The sequence below is a fragment of the Lathyrus oleraceus genome, chromosome 5 (assembly GCF_024323335.1).
Source record: "Lathyrus oleraceus cultivar Zhongwan6 chromosome 5, CAAS_Psat_ZW6_1.0, whole genome shotgun sequence".
Classification (NCBI taxonomy): Eukaryota; Viridiplantae; Streptophyta; class Magnoliopsida; order Fabales; family Fabaceae; genus Lathyrus; species Lathyrus oleraceus.
In genome coordinates, this window is record NC_066583.1 from 137345045 (window position 1) to 137361663 (window position 16619).

The window sequence follows — 16619 nt, forward strand, 5'->3', positions numbered from 1 at the left end:
TGTGGGTTTTTCTTGAATAAAACCCTTGAGGTTTTGTCCTCCAAGAATTGGGGGGTTTTTGCACTAACCTCTACTTCACAGATTCAGCAGAGTGAAAAGTTTGAAGAACGGAAGGTTCGGTCAAACAAGTAGCGGTAAACAGAGGATTGTGAAGAAAGCTTAGGGTTCGAGCAACTTGCGTTCGAAATCAGCAAAGCTGAAGTTTTGGAGAATGAGGCGTTCGTCCAATAAGGTAGCGGTAAACGGAGGTTTATTCGAAGTGCTTGAAGATCTTGGTTCAACTCGAATCAAGGAGAGAGAATGGAATAGGATCTGCAACAACTCTAGAAGTTGATCACCAGTGATCATTTGTTCTCTTCTATTGACTTTGGAGCATGTTAATAAAAACATCTCAATTCTAGGTTTAGAATTGAGGGCAGACGTACCCTAAGAGAGGATGATAGGGGAACTGCCTCAACAAATCCGGTCTTGTTCTCTCTATCCCTTAACTCTTTAAATTCTGCATAATTACTTTATTTGTGAAATTGATCGTAAAATCAATATCGCTTGATTAGTGTGCATATCAACTGTTCGATAAATTGTTTGAGTAAAATTCTACACACTCACCTTAAGTGAAATTGATATTTGGTGTGAAGTGCACACCAAGTGTTCGACAAAATTAATTTCGCACAAACTTAGTAATCTTTTCTTTGATCTTTTATTGTGTTGAGAATTATTAGAGGTAACGATATCAAGGATCATAGTAGTTAATTGATTATGTTAGATAGGGGTTGATTTTCTCTATCTTAAGTAATTCCATTTGATTCACGTATATCCGATCTTTCCATTAACAGGATCGTTTAGATGATTTTAATCTAGGGTGCTTCCGCAACCGTTGAAAACATTTTAAAAAGCGCTTAATTTCAAAACTGATATATTCAACCCCCCCTTCTAGATCGGTACTATCGTCTAACAAGTGGTATCACGTGCGTTGATTCATCTAGTGCTTCGCATATAACTTTTTAGAAAATGAGTAACGATCCTAAAGGGGCGTACAATAGGGCGCCTATTTTTACCGATGAAAATTATAGTTATTGGAAAGATTGTATGCGTATCCATATCAACTCTATTGATAGGAAAGTATGGAAAGTCATCCAAGATGGTCCTATGGAAATAACCATGACCAATGCGGATGACTTTGTTGTACCTAAACCGGTAGTACAATGGAATGAAGAATATGAGAAAAAGTACAATTACGATTGGAAAGCTAGAAATATGCTCATTGTCGCTTTAGGTGCTGATGAGTACTATAGGGTTTCCCATTGTACTAGTGCTAAAGCTATGTGGGACTCATTACAAATTACCCATGAGGGAACCAATGATGTCAAACTAGCTAGAATCAACACCCTAACTTAAGAATTTGACCTTTTTCATATGGAAGATGGTGAAACCATTGCCGATATGCAAAAGATATTTTGTCATCTAATCAATCAGTTAAATGCTCTTGGTAGAAATACCCCAAATGATGTTGCTACTAATAAAATCTTAATATGTCTTAACAGGGATTGGCTACCAAAAGTCACCGCGATCAAGGAAGCGAATGATCTAAGAACATTGGACATGACAACATTGTTTGGAAAGCTTCAAGAGCATGAGCAAGAGCTCATGAATCTTGAGAAACATGAGAAGAATTAAAAGAAGGATAAGAATGAGAAAGATAAGAACACCGAAAGGAAGTCTATTGGGTTAAAGGCTTCACGATACAAGTCATCCACCAATGATGTGTGTGAAAGTGAGTCAAGTGATGATGACAAAGAATCGAATGAAGACATGAGACTGTTCGTTAGGAGGTACAATCGATACCTTAGAAAAAATGAAGTCCAACATTCAGACAAAAATCTTGTAAATTACAGAAGGTAATCAAAATTTCCAAATTGAGAGGAAAGCACGACAAACAAGTCAAAAGGATCACACTTTAATTACGGAAAGATCGGTCACTATAAGCCTGAGTGTCCCTTATTGAAGAAAGACAAAGGAAAAGACAAATGCCATAACAAACCAAGCAAACCTAGAAGAGAATACATCGCATGGGAGAGGGATAACGAGCCCTCAAGCGATGACAACTCAAGTGATGAAGAAGAAATTGTCAATCTTTGTCTCACAGCTCATCAAAGGAAGAAAAAGAATGTAAGTCATTCCAAATATGATCATATTGATAAAATGTCTTATTCTGATTTGCAAAATGCCTTTAGTACTTGTTAGGGACCAATTAGTACTACTTTTTATACCATTTTATTGGTCCCTTTTACCAAGTTTTGATGTAATTACACACTTTTATTCTCACTATTTTGTATAAATGCAATTAGGTTTAATTTATTTTATTTTGAATAGTTATTTCACATATTTGTTAGTTTTGTAGAATTTTTGGATGAGAAAGCTTTGGATTGCAGCATCATAATATGGAAGATTTTGGATGAAGCTTGCAAAACAAGGAAACTGAGGCAGCTTCAGTTCGCCCCGCGAACAAAGTTCGCCCCGCGAACTGCATGACAGGACCAGTTCGCCCCGCGAACAAAGTTCGCCCCGCGAACCCTGCGAATCCAGCAAACTGATTTTTGGGTCAAAAGTGCTGTTTTGAAGGCCAGCTGTTTTTGCCATTTTGGGTCTGCCTTGGAATTGCTTTTCTGCATTGGATGAGAATGACCAATTAAGGAAATGTCAACTCTTTTAGGAGAGAAAATACATTATTCTAGGGATGAATTATTCGAATCATTCATACATTGTTCTAGAGAGCTTTTGTAAGGGAGAAAAACAGAGTTTTTCTACTAAAACTTTCTGCTTTGTAACAATGGTGATGAGGAGCTAAACTCCCTTTTGTCAAGATTGGAGGTAGTAGCTATTCTCATCTATCTATGTATTCACTTTGATTTATATATGAGATAGAGATTGTTGATGTGTTGATTACTGTTTTTGCTTTAAGTTGAAAACCAGATTTGAGTAGTTGTCGAGAGAGATTACTCGAGTTTAGACATAAAACAGATTTTCAAGTAGTGAATAAGTTGTAGAGATAGATTTATTCATTACTATTCTTTGATATTGAACATTAAAGGTTGCTATATTGATAGTTAGGTGGAGAGATCGTCTAAGGATCAATATAGTGACTATCACGATTTCATTTAGACATAAATGACTTTGAGAGGATATTTGAACATCATCAATAATCTTGAGTCTAATTATTTATCATAGGGAATCATAGATATTTGAAATAGTGAACTCCAATCTTGCCAAGCTTTTATATTTGTCTAAAACCACTTAATAGTTTTTGTTAACATTTATTAACAAGATACTTTTCCAAACAAAACAACCCTGTTACTTTCTAAACTTATAACATTTGAATTATAGAACGGCGGTAATATTACCCAATCTCTGTGGATACGATACAAAAATATTTGCCAAAGATATACTCTTTCAACAGTACTCTACACAATAAGGCCAATGAAGCTTTTAAACACTTGGCCTCTAATAAGAAAATTTTCAACCACTTAGAAAAGAAGATTTCTGATTCCGAAAAGGAATTAGAAACCCTCAAGAAATCTATGATAGAGGCTACTAAAGGCAAAACAGAAGACGATAAGGAATTTTGGTTTAGATGGGGTGGATGTGAAACCTGTCGTATTTGGCAAAGAGAGGTTAGAACTCTCCAAGCTAAATTAGACAAGCTTTACAACCCAAAGTTACCTTTGTATTAATCAATCACACTTTAGAAGCAATATGAATAATCCTTATAAAAAAATACACTTATGTGGTTAAGGATCAAGCGAGCAAAAGCAACTTTCATCCGAACTTGAATTATCTACATTGTTGTAAAAAGGGACATACTATTGCTAAATGTCGATTTAGGAGATTTCTAGTTCCTAAAGGCATTTTTCAATGGTTGCCTAAATGCAACCAAAGTTTCACTCACACACTAGGACCCAATGAAAATTGCGTACCTCCTTCCCTTGTTTAAATTTGTAGGTGGAATGTCTTAAGGATACAGAGAGAATATGGGTTCTCGATAATGGATGCTCAAGGCACATGACGGGTGACTCTTTCTTATTCTTTGACTTTGTGGCTAAGAAGAAAGGGTTTGTGACCTACGGTGACAATAACAAGGGAGCTATACTTGGAAAAGGTAGTGTAGGTAATCCTTCATCTACTACTATCTCAGACGTCCTATTAGTTGAAGGCCTTAAGCACAATCTCATTAGCATTAGCCAATTATGTGACAAAGGATATAAAGTCTCGTTTTCAAAAGACTGTTGCATGATTGAACATAATGAAAATAAGAACATCGTGCTTAAGGGCTGTATGGAAAATAATGTATACATGCTAAACTTGAATGAAGTATCCTCGACGAGCACTAAATGTATCGTCTCCATGAGTGAAGTCTCGTGGCTTTGGCATAGACGATTAGTGCATGTAAACTTTGACTTGCTTAACAAAGTTGTCTCAAAAGATCTAGTAGTTAGTCTTCCCAAAATCAAAATTTCAAAAGATCACCTATGTGATGCGTGCCAAATGGGAAAGCAAACAAGGATCTTGTTTAAATCTAAAAATGTTGTTCCACAACGAGACCTCTTGAACTTCTCCATGTGGGCCTCTTTGGGCCATCTAGAATTAAAAGTCTAGGTGGAAACCACTATGGTTTTGTCATAGTGGACGATTACTCTAGATTTTGTTGGACTATCTTCCTAGCAAGTAAAAGCGACACTTTTTCTGCGTTTGAAAATTTTGTCAAGATGTCTCAAAACAAATTGAATATTAGCATAGTTACCATTCGAAGTGATCAGGAAGGTGAATTTGAAAACCACCTCTTTGAGCAATTTTGTGAAACAAACGACATTGATCATAATTTTTCTGCTCCAAGAACCCCGCAACAAAATGATGTTGTGGAACGTAAAAACCGAATTTTAGAATAACTTGGAAGAACTATGATCAATGAAAACAACCTTCCTAAATATTTTTGGGTCGATGCCATAAACACAACATGCTATGTACTGAATAGGATACTCATTCATCCTATTCTAAACAAAACCCCTTATGAATCGCTAAAGGGAAGGAAGCGAAATGTTTCACATCTTCATACCTTTGGATGTAAGTGTTTTGTGTTAAATAATGGTAAAGAAAATCTTGGTAAATTTGACTCAAAAGCTGATGAAGGTATCTTTCTAGGATACTCTCAATCTAGTAAAGCATATAGAGTATACAACAAAAGGTTACTTATTATTGAAGAATCCGTGCATGTTTCCTTTGATGAGTCTTATCCAAAAAATGTCGGAGAAGGTAGTTTTGTTAATGATGCAGGTGTTCCTTCGGAAGACATCATAAAAGATAAAGAAGAAAATTGTGTTGTCACCCATCCGGAAAAAGCTGCGGAGGATCCAGATCTTAATTCCGAAAAGAAAGAGGAGGATCATTCTATCAATAACAATGACCTTCCTCTGGGATGGAAATCTTCCAAGGATCATCCCATTGATAATATTCCAGAAGATATCTCAAAGGGAGTTACAACACGGTCTAAGATAAGTAACTTTTGTTATCACTTTGCTTTCGTCTCTCAAAATGAGCCTAAAAACTCCAAAGACGCATTACTCGATGAAAATTGGTTTCTAGCTATGCAAGAGGAACTTAATCAATTTAAAAGAAATGAGGTTTGGGATCTTTTTCCCCCTCCGCGAGACCATCGAGTAATCGGCACTAAATGGGTGTTTAGGAACAAGTTAGACGAAAATGAAGTCATAACTTGCAACAAGGCTCGCCTTGTTGCTTAAGGGTATAACCAAGAGGAAGGCATAGACTATGAGGAAACTTATGCTCCAGTTGCCCGACTCGAGGCTATACGCCTTCTCCTTGCCTATGCTTGCTCTCAAAATTTCAAGTTATTTCAAATGGATGTCAAGAGCGCTTTCCTTAACAGTCACATAAATGAAGAGGTCTATGTATCTCAACCTCCCAGATTTGAAAACCATAAGCATCCAAACTATGTTTATAAGCTCAAGCGGGCTTTGTATGACCTTAAGCAAGCCCCTAGGGCATGGTATGAGCGTCTTAGCAAATTCCTACTAGAGCAAGAATTCTCAAGAGGGAAGGTTGATACTACCCTTTTTATTAGACGTCAAGGGAAACACTCCATCTTAGTTCAAGTCTATGTATATGACATTATATTTAAATCTACTAACTTAATTTGGTCAAGGAGTTCTCAAAGTTGATGCAAGGAGAATTCGAAATGAGCATGATGAGGGAGATAAATTACTTCCTCAAACTTTAAATCAAGCAACTTGAAGAAGGAACCTCCGTGAGCCAAACTAAGTATTGTAATGAGCTACTTAAACGCTTCGATGTGGCAAATTTCAAAGTGATCGACACTCCAATGCCTACCGCTGTCAACATGGATCGAGATGAAAATGGTAAGGTCGTTGATATCAAAAGGTATAAAGGTATGATCAGATCTCTCCTCTATCTTACCGCATCCCGACCAGACATTATGTTTAGTGTATGTATGTGTGCTAGGTATCAATCATGTCCCAAATAATCACATTTAAAAGCCGTCAAGCGCATACTCAGATACCTCTGTGGTACTTCAAAGTATGGGCTTTGATTCTCTAAGGGAAGTGATTGCTCTTTGGTTGGTTACTCCGATTCCGACTTTGTCGGTTGCAAATCGGATAGGAAAAGCACCAGTGACACTTGTCTTTTTTATTCAAATTCCTTGGTAAGTTGGCACAGCAAAAAGCAAGTTTCAGTTGCTTTATCAACCGCCGAGGCGGAATACATTGATGCGGGTAATTGTTGCACTCAAATTTTGTGGCTCAAATAACAATTACTCGACTTCGAACTTCAACTTGAACGTATTTCCATCTTTTGTGACAACACAAGCGCCATAAATCTAACCAAAAACCCTATACTACATTCGCGCACTAAACATATTGAAATTCGGCATCACTTCCTTAGGGATCATGTTGAGAAAGGTGATGTTGTCTTCGAGCATGTTGATAGCAAAAATCAACTTGCCGATATTTTCACAAAACCACTTGTGGCAAAGCCTTTCTTACACATCCGTAGGGAACTTGGTGGTCTCGATATCTCGGATCGCGCTTATATATATATATATATATATATATATATATATATATATATATATATATATATATATATATCATGCCTATCCATTCCATGATTCATATGTGAGGGCTACATGAAGGCACTTGTCGTCCATCAACATTGGAGGTAATATCATTCCTATTCATTTGATCTATTTAATCAATTATGTATGTATACATACTTGCTAAACTTCAATATTCATGATTGATTGATTTGAACTAATTATGATCCATGTCTATGCTTGAATTATGATTAAACTTGCTTAGGTATGTTATTTATGATGCATTCTGCGTTAAGAAAATGGGTTTGAGCCTCATATCATCAAACTAGTAACATATGTCCCAACAGGTCGTCTGAATGTGTCGACTCATCAACTTCTGCGTTTCCCCGGGTCCTAACAGGTCGACCTGTGAGTCGACTCATAAATCTAGGAGTTCTCCTCGGGTCCTAATAGGTCGACCAGTGTGTCGACTCATAAATCTCTGGGTCCCAGCAGTCGGCTTATGCGTCAACTCATCTCTACCCAGCTCTACTTTTTGTGTTTTCAAACGTCAATGTGTCGACTCATCACACATGTGAGTCGACTCTTCGCTGCCCAATACTGGGATTGTATTTATTTCGGGTCGACTCGACTCTTAGCTGCTTAGGTCAAGGCATATACCCTTGAAATTTGGTTGACTCAGTTTTCAAGAAAACTTTTTTCCTGCATAATTGATTATATTTGTCACTCTATCTTCTACTTCTCTCCACCACTCTCCTTCACACAAAAACCCTAATAATCTCTCACCAACAATACCCTAATGGCATCAAGAGCTACCAACAAGAGATCTGCTAGAGGACCCTCCTCTAACACCGAGAATGCTCCATCTCGATCACATGCTCCGGTAACCGCTTTATCTCTACTCTCTGGTGATCTGGCTGAAATCTATGATAAGAAGTTTAAAAATAGAACTGCCATAAAGCAATACGTTTACTCACCTTTAGTGGCTGGACGCATGCACATTCCAGATGTTGTTGATCATATTAGTTTTCAAGGCATTGATTTATTCTTAAACTGCATCATTGAGTACAATGAGGATTTAGTTAAATAGTTCTATACCGGCGTGGCTTAAAAATTCGAGGGCTTTAGATTTTTCTCCAACATAGGTACTCATACTGTTGAAGTGAACGATGACGTGTGGAAATCCCTATTTGAGATCTCTCCACTATCGTCTCCAACTCATCTCAAGATCACCGACAGTGTGTACGCACCCGACTATGATTTTAGGACTACATTAAACAAAATGCTGAGGAAACCGTTTGCTCCGGGAGTTGTTCAGAGCACTTTATTTCCTACTAATGTGACTAACGGGAAGTTGAAGCCTCTTGACAGAATTTTGCACTGGATTGTGACGAATATTCTGTGTCCTAAACAATGCGGTTACTCCCGTGTCGACAAGGCCAAAGTACACCTGGTGTATGTACTGAAACACAAAATAAAAGTCAATTGGCCGTACTACATTGCAAGTAGGATCTTTGCACTGAAAGAGTCAGGAAGAGGAACTGCTCTCTGTTATCCCTCATTCATTCAAAGCATACTTGATAGAGCAAATGTTTATGTTCAAGGAATTCCTTACAAATACATAACAGTACATCAAGAATTCTGTCAGAAGACCTTGAGTTTAATGGGTTACACTTGGGATCGCTCTGCGCGAGTATACAAAACCCGTCAACCAGTCCCAGGCAACAATGCTCGGTATGTGTAAGATATTGAGGATGATGATGATGATGATAATGATGAAGATGAAGAAGGTGAAGAAGAGGAAGCAAATAACAAAGTTCACTCTCAACCAATGGAGCATGACCATCAAGTCACTAACCATGGTGATTGGCTTGGTCCTACTCCTGGACAACATCCGTCCGTTAATCAAGGATGGGGTGAATGGCAACACACAGGATGGACCAGCAATCGTTCATCCTATATGCCCACACCCTCTTCTCCATCCGAAAACTCTGAAGTAATGGAAATGTTAATAACCATGAAAATCCAGCAACAAAACTTCGCTACACCTCAAGAGGAGAGGTTCGCAGCCTTGCAGGAACAAATTCAGAATCAAGGTGACAATTTTGCATCCTTCGCTTCCATCCAAGAGGAACGATATGCGGAACTAAGGAGTCAAATCCAAACTCACAGTGAAAATTTCCTCTACCATCCTACAAAGGATCGAAGGATTAAATCGCGTTCTTGTAGGCTCCATAAACACGCTGAACACAAACGTCATTGTATTAACCAGTCTCTGAAGAAGAAAGACTTGCACTTCCACCTTCCGGTTATAGAGGCAGACATGAATCATTCCGTGGAAGACGACCTTAGATGATTGCTCAAACTCAACGCATTTCAAATTTTCACTATGTGTGCATGTTATTCTAGTTACTTATGTGTCTTATTGTATTCATTGATCACCTATTGTAATGTCATTTCTGTATTGGTTCTTTTACAGTGTGTTAATTATGCATGTACTTCTGTTATTAACTACATGATTTGTGCATTGTTGTTAATAACCATGTGTTGCAAAGTTGCTGACTAAGTGATTTTGAATATTTTACTACATGATTCACCGTTTCCTTGCCTCTTTTTGATGTTGTCAAAGGGGGAGAAAGAAAATGGAAACAAAATCTAGAAGATGGATAATATAGCAGGAACAAACATTAGTAGATGAATAATACAGCAGGATGTTCAAAGGAATGCATAAAATCAGGGGGAGGATATCCATCAAAGTAAGCGTTATGCCACAGTTTGCCATCATAAAAAAGGGGGAGTATGTGAGGGCAAACATGCCTAGTCCTTATTTTAATGGTGTCAAACCTCTCTATTTGCCCACATTGTGTCCTTGAATAGTACCATCATAGCATAGAAAGCATTCATCATTTAACATGTTCAAAATATAGGTTCCGTGTGTTCAAGCATATATGAGCATATCTTATATGTGAATTATGCACTTAATCATAGTAAACATACTAGGTTCATAAGAGATAGGCTAAATTAGTCATAATATGTTGGGAAACTCATTTTTGGAAGTTAAACCTCTATGAGTCGACTCATGACTCGAAGCAAAACCTTCGGGTCCGAACAGGTCGACTCACAGGTCGACTTATTCTTGGAAAACCTGAATGAGTCAACTCATGAACTCTTTAGGTCGACTCATTTCCCAATCATATTGCCACGGGTTCGAACAGGTCGACTCAACCATGTAATAAACTCTGTTTGAGTCGACTCATCCCCTATTTGAGTCGACTCGTCGCTTGTTTCACCAAATTTTCTGTTGTGTAACTTTGTGAAAATTTTATATTATGTTATGTTAGTTATTTTGTCCATGCATCATATAAATATTCAATTGTCTCTTCTTCAACATTTTAACAAGAAAAGTGAAAGATATACACCAAAGTGCTCATCATCTTCATTCTTCATAACATTTCTAAATAATCACACATAATAATCTTTGTTGAGCATTGTGCATTGCGGCTGTGATAATATCCAAATAAGATTGGATTGTCTTAGTTTGGGTTAAGACTTTGTGTGAGTTTTTCTTGAATAAAACCCTTGAGGTTTTGTCCTCCAAGAATTGGGGTTTTTTTCACTAACCTTTGCTTCGCAGATTAAGCCGAGTGAAAAGTTTGTAGAATGGAAGGTTCGGCCAAACAAGTAGCGATAAATGGAGGATTGTGAAAAAAGCTTAGGGTTCAAGCAACTTGCGTTCGAAATCAGCCGAGCTGAAGTTTTGGAGAACGAGGCGTTCGTCCAATAAGGTAGCGGTAAACAAAGGTTTGTTCGAAGTGCTTGAAGATCTTGGTTCAACTCGAATCAAGGGGAAATAATAGAATAGGATCTGCAACAACTCTAGAAGTTGATCGCCAATGATCATTTGTTCTCTTGTATTGACTTTGCAACATGTTAATAAAAACATCTCAATTCTAGATTTAGAATTGAGGGCAGACGTACCCTAAGCGAAGACGATAGATGAACTGCCTCAACAAATCTGGTCTTGTTCTCTCTATCCCTTAACTCTTTAAATTATGCATAATTACTTTGTGTGTGAAATTGATCGTAAAATCAATATCGCTTGATTAATATGCATATCAACTGTTCGATAAATTGTTTGAGTAAAATTCTGGACACTCACCTTAAGTGAAATTGATACTTGGTGTGAAGTGCACACCAAGTGTTCGACAAAATTAATTTTGCACAAACTTAGTAATCTTTTCTTTGATCTCTTATTGTGTTGAGCATCATTAGAGATAACGATATCAAGGATCATAGTAGTTAATTGATTGTGTTAGATAGGGGTTAATTCTCTCTATCTTAAGTAATTCCATTCGGTTCACGTATATCCGAACATTCCATTAACGGGATCGTTTAGACGATTTCAATTTAGGGTGCTTCTGCAACCGTTGAAAATATTTTAAAAAACGCTTAATTTCAAAACTGATATATTCAATCCCCCTTCTAGATCGGTACTATCGTCTAACATGTTTAACGAAACAAGACGGTTTAGAGCCCACTTGACTAAGTTACTTCATGGTGAATTAAATACTTTTTCATCAGGAGAACATACAAGCTCGTTGGGAGAGTGATTCAAAGCCCACTTGAATGAGATAGAAGTAACTTCTTGAAGAATAAAGGTATGCTCGTTGGGAGAGCTAAAGGTTTCGCCGGGCAAAATTGTTTGGCTAAACCCTTATAAATAGATGTCACTTTATAAATAGACGTCACAACTTGCAAATTATTATTCATTTTAATTAAAAATAGATAAAGCACAAAGATAACATGAGAGAGAGAAATCTCAAGGGAGGAATAGAAGATCGCAGGTGGATGCGTCATTCGATCAGAAAAATCGTCGATGATACTTTTTCATCTCTTTCTTTATCATCCTTGTAAAGCTATTACAAGTAAGAGTAACTAAATTATATTTTGTTGGAGGTTAGATGTAGTTATTCAAACACTCATGTATTCCTTTTGATCATGATATGTTCTAGTTATTCATTAACATTGCTGACTATCCTCTTTCTTATTGCATGTTGTAACTTGATATATGTTTTAAAATGTTATTGATAAATACTTTTCATAACTAGATACATAATTTTGATTTGTTAAACGCTAAATTCTAGATATGAATATATGTTTAATATTCATATACATTGTGAACGTTTAATGTTATCGTATTGGTTATCCGATTGAGAGATCATTAATTAATCAATATGATTGTTATCACGTTGTTATTTAGACATAAATAACATATGTTGAGTGATATGTGATAATATTAAATGTTGACTAGATTATGTATAATTGATCACAATAGTACATTAGAATAGGATAATAAAATCTAATCCCAACAATTTCATCTTAGCTGTTAAATTTATTTTCATTTACTATCATTTTAACTTAGTTCTATAAACTAACGTCTTTTTAAATTACTTTCCTTTAAAATCAATAAGATTGATGAAGATCAACATCAAAACACAAACATGCAGGAAACAAGTCAGCCTAGGGTTAACATATATCATGATCTGAATCAAAACCACAACTTATTGGAAGAAAACTAACCCAAAGAATGATTAAGATCATCAACTTAAAGAAAATCCAACAAACCTTAATGGACTTCAGAAGCGGATCTATCCATCACATAAGTAGAGAAAATAATTTGGTGGCCCATAGATTGGCCCAAACAAGCCATTCATGAGAATAATAAGGTTTGGATATAAACCAGCCTAAGTCCAATTCTATCAATATGAATCTTATAAAAAATTAAATAATCTTTTGAATAAAAAAACTTCAAAAGAGTTCATAGAAGCTACCATTTTTCACCATTCAAATATTTTAAAATTACTTTGTTATAATCCATCACCAAGCTTCAAAAATGAGTCATGTAAAAAGCTATGTTTTCATCCTCAAAAAGAGATAGTAATTTCCATATGTTGACAGTAAAAAGTACATACAACAGCATGATAAGGAGATAGTGATTTCCATAAACCTCTCTAGAATAGGGGCATGTATTTTATTATAATTAGTTTCAACTACACAAAAGAGAAACTCACATAAAAAGTTAAATTATAAAGCACTACGTGTAGACAAAGACAAAGATACACAGACGTCAATATCCACACTGTTTCTTCCCCTTTATACGCGTCTTACAATCTTACACGTAATTAGAACATCACACAACAACACAGACCCAGATTCACCCCTTCCAGCAATTCTTTTTTCATTAGACTTCACAACCACTTTTGTTAACATCAATGTTGTCTTTCTCATTCTTTACCTCAGTTACCTGCTCCTTTGGTTTCTTCTCTTCATCCTGTTCATCTTTCTGCTCTTCCTTTTTATCCACGATCTCTATATCAACACTCACTTCAATTTTCTTCTCATCGGAAGCTGGAACCACGGTTTCAATTTCATTGTTGGTAATATTAGTAACATCTCCTTTGTGTTCAGGAAGCTTCTCATCATTTACTGGCTTACTGTTTCGGTATATAGCATACAGTGTGATCTGAACTATTCCAAATGTTAACCCCACAACGTTCGGAAGCTGTCCATACAAAAAACAAAAACGTTAGTTATAAACATTAATTACTACTACCTAAAAATAAATACAAAAAAAAAGTTTGGTTCAGTTTCAGTATATGGATGATGAGAACTTACGGTAACATAGATATCTCTGAGAGAAAGACCATACAAGAGCCACATAACCGCGCTTATGAGGAGAAGAAGTGAAAGAGGAAAAGGAAGAAACTCTACACTTTTGGTGCGAATAACAACTCTCTACAAGATGATATTAAAATCATGCATGCATGATTAGTATAAGCATAAATCATAATTAAAAAATTTAATTAATTATAGCATGTAATCGTGTGTATATATATATACTTACAATAATACTTAAAGGTGCTGCAAAAACACTAGTGGCAAAAACTACACAGATCCATCCGAGAAGCTTGATACGTCCTTCTTCTTCTTTTGCTAGGACATAAGTTAAGACGACAATCGTGCCGAATCCGACGAAATTCATCAACACAATCATCCTCAATGTCGACATCTAGATAACAAAAATTTCAGAAGTAATTATCATAGAGTTTAGGTAAGTTAATTAAGACACTGATATTCCAACTGTGTTATTTACGTACCCTAATTTTCTTGGGACAGTAAGTGACATAAATGGCTAGGTAGATAGTTTCAATCACACAACCAAATGCATTGATGGTGATGAGAAGAGTTTCTCCTGTCTTGATATAAGCATAAAAAAGCCAAAGCATTGCACTGAATAATGCAGCCACATAAGGGATTGATTGAAACCCTTCTGTTGATTTCTTCTTACAAACTCTATAGAATGTTGGTCTGCAAAAAAAAAAAAAGATACATGTTTTATATAAATACATATTAAAATGTAGAACTAATTGGATTGTAAAAGATCATGTTTCTACTTACAGTGGTGCCAGAAAGCACACAAAAGATGAAATGTTGCCTAGAACTCCAAAGGCAAAAGATAGATGACTGTGTTGGGACATGGTTATGATCTTATGAAAACTCTTTCTTTCTCTCTCTGAATTGTCCCTTGTGAGAAGGGAGAGAAGGAAGGTTTAAGAGGAAGGTTTAGTTCTAGTTTAGTTTTCTTTGTAACACATTTGATATGAAAATGAGTGTTGGTAAACACCCCTTATATAGGGTTGCTATGGTTCATGCATGGGATTGTGAGGTGTCAAGGTGTACTATTTTGCGTGGACATAATGGAACTATGTGTTAATCATTGTGTAACACATTATTGCTTTGAAAGCCATACAAACAAAAGCTAAAATATAAAAATTCTTTTTTGCTTTTTGGGGATAAAAAAATCTGTTTTATATAATTTAATGTATTTTGGTTAAAGTATAATATTTGTTAAAAGAAGAAATAGTGTTGATTATTATTATCGCTTAAAGTTACTTTAAGTAGTAGCCAATTAAGCTAAGTAAGGAAAAAACTTTTTCTTCTTAGTAATACTAACAACTCATCAATTTTCTCACGCCAAATCCACTATGATTGCAAACTCAATACTCCCTCTCAATTTGAACGTAAACAACTAATTGTGTTTACATTCAAACTAGTTCAAATAAAAACAGTAAATTAATTTATATTTAACCGGTACACAAAATTGAATATAGTATTGAATATTGAGTTAAATATCTATGTGATTCTCTTAAATATTTTAAATTTAGTTTTTAGTTCTTCAAAATATTTCTGTTATAGTCCTCCTAAAATGTTCAAGCCACATTTTTTATCCTTAATATTAAAATCGTCATTAAAACTGCCGTTAATTCAGCCACTAAATAATAAATTATCGTTAATTCAGTCGCTAAATTATAAAAAACGTCACTAAATTGGATGAAGGACCACAATTATGGATGATAAACTTTAGGAGGACTATTCTTTGAAGGAAATATTTTGAAGGACTAGAAATGAAATTTGAGATATTCTGAAAATTAAGATTTGAAAGAGGATTATTAATATCCAAAGGAGGTTCTTATGGGATATGGTGAATGTAAATTAAACACCATTTAGGTCAATTTGTCTGATGGTTTTAAGCTTAAGCATTTGAAAGGCCTTGATATCTGTAATCTCTGCCTTGTTAATCTACCTCTCTTAAGTAAGTGGAGGTGGATATTGTTCTCATGAGTTTTTGGGCTTTGACGTGATATTCTTTCTGCTAGATATAGAGATCTTGTGGTTTCTTCTCTTAGGGGGTAGATCTTTAAGGCTTCATTATTCTTCTTCTTTTTGATGGAGAAGTGTGTCTATTTTAGAATATGAGAGTGATATCTCCTCTAATTGTTTTGTTGATACGATTAGTAGGAAGATGGGGGAATGAAATGCATACTTTTCTCTGGAATGACTTGTGGGTAGGGTTTATCCCTCATAGAACTCCTTTTTATCAACTTTACCCTATCTCCGAGCAAAAAGGGAGTGAGTTAGGGAAAATTGGTTGTTGAGAAGATGATAACTTAGTTTGAGATATGAAGTAAAGAACACCCTTTTTTTGATAATGAACAAGAGTTGGTTGATGATCTGCTCTTGACAGTTCAAGGTATTATCTTCCCCTTCGAGATATGTTGGCATCCTGTGAATGATCAATTTATTTTGCCAATAAAGTTTTGTTTGAGGCTAATTCCGACTCATTGTTTCCTGTGATAGTTTGGCTCCAATTTGTCTTATATTAGATGTAGTTGGACTCCCTCCAAAGTAGTGGTCTTTTTTTGGCAGTTGCTCCAAGATAAGATTGCTACCTGTGAGAATTTATTTAGACGACAAATCATCCTTGAACCAAATGGTCTTTCATGTGAGTATATGATGTGCCTATTGAGTCTAATTCTAATTTTTTTATTACATGTTGGCGTATCGCGAAAAATACGACATACACGAGCTCGCAGAATGATTGAACAAAGTCGTCACTGAACTTTATTTATTCAAAAGAATGACAGGGAAAATATCG

At 35.8% G+C, this 16619-nt stretch overlaps 1 protein-coding gene across 1 annotated transcript; it reads right to left on the minus strand.

Moving 5' to 3' along the window:
• Positions 1 to 13119: 13119 nt before the first annotated feature.
• LOC127078396 (bidirectional sugar transporter N3) lies at positions 13120 to 14804 on the minus strand. Its single transcript, XM_051018858.1, has 5 exons — positions 14582 to 14804; positions 14281 to 14491; positions 14028 to 14192; positions 13799 to 13918; positions 13120 to 13685 (listed from the first exon to the last, which is right to left on the minus strand). The coding sequence occupies exons 1-5, from the start codon at positions 14659 to 14661 to the stop codon at positions 13365 to 13367; spliced, it is 897 nt and encodes a 298-aa protein (XP_050874815.1). The 5' UTR covers positions 14662 to 14804; the 3' UTR covers positions 13120 to 13364.
• Between the last annotated feature and the right edge of the window lie 1815 nt (positions 14805 to 16619).

Excerpts from the sequence above, each read along its gene's own strand:
- LOC127078396 (XM_051018858.1), bottom strand. The coding sequence starts at position 14,661 with ATGTCCCAACACAGTCATCTATCTTTTGCCTTTGGAGTTCTAGGCAAC. Across the intron at positions 14,492-14,581 it reads GTGTGCTTTCTGGCACCACT|ACCAACATTCTATAGAGTTT; the intron begins GTAAGTAGAAAC and ends TTTTTTTTGCAG. Across the intron at positions 13,919-14,027 it reads CAGCACCTTTAAGTATTATT|AGAGTTGTTATTCGCACCAA; the intron begins GTAAGTATATAT and ends ATCATCTTGTAG.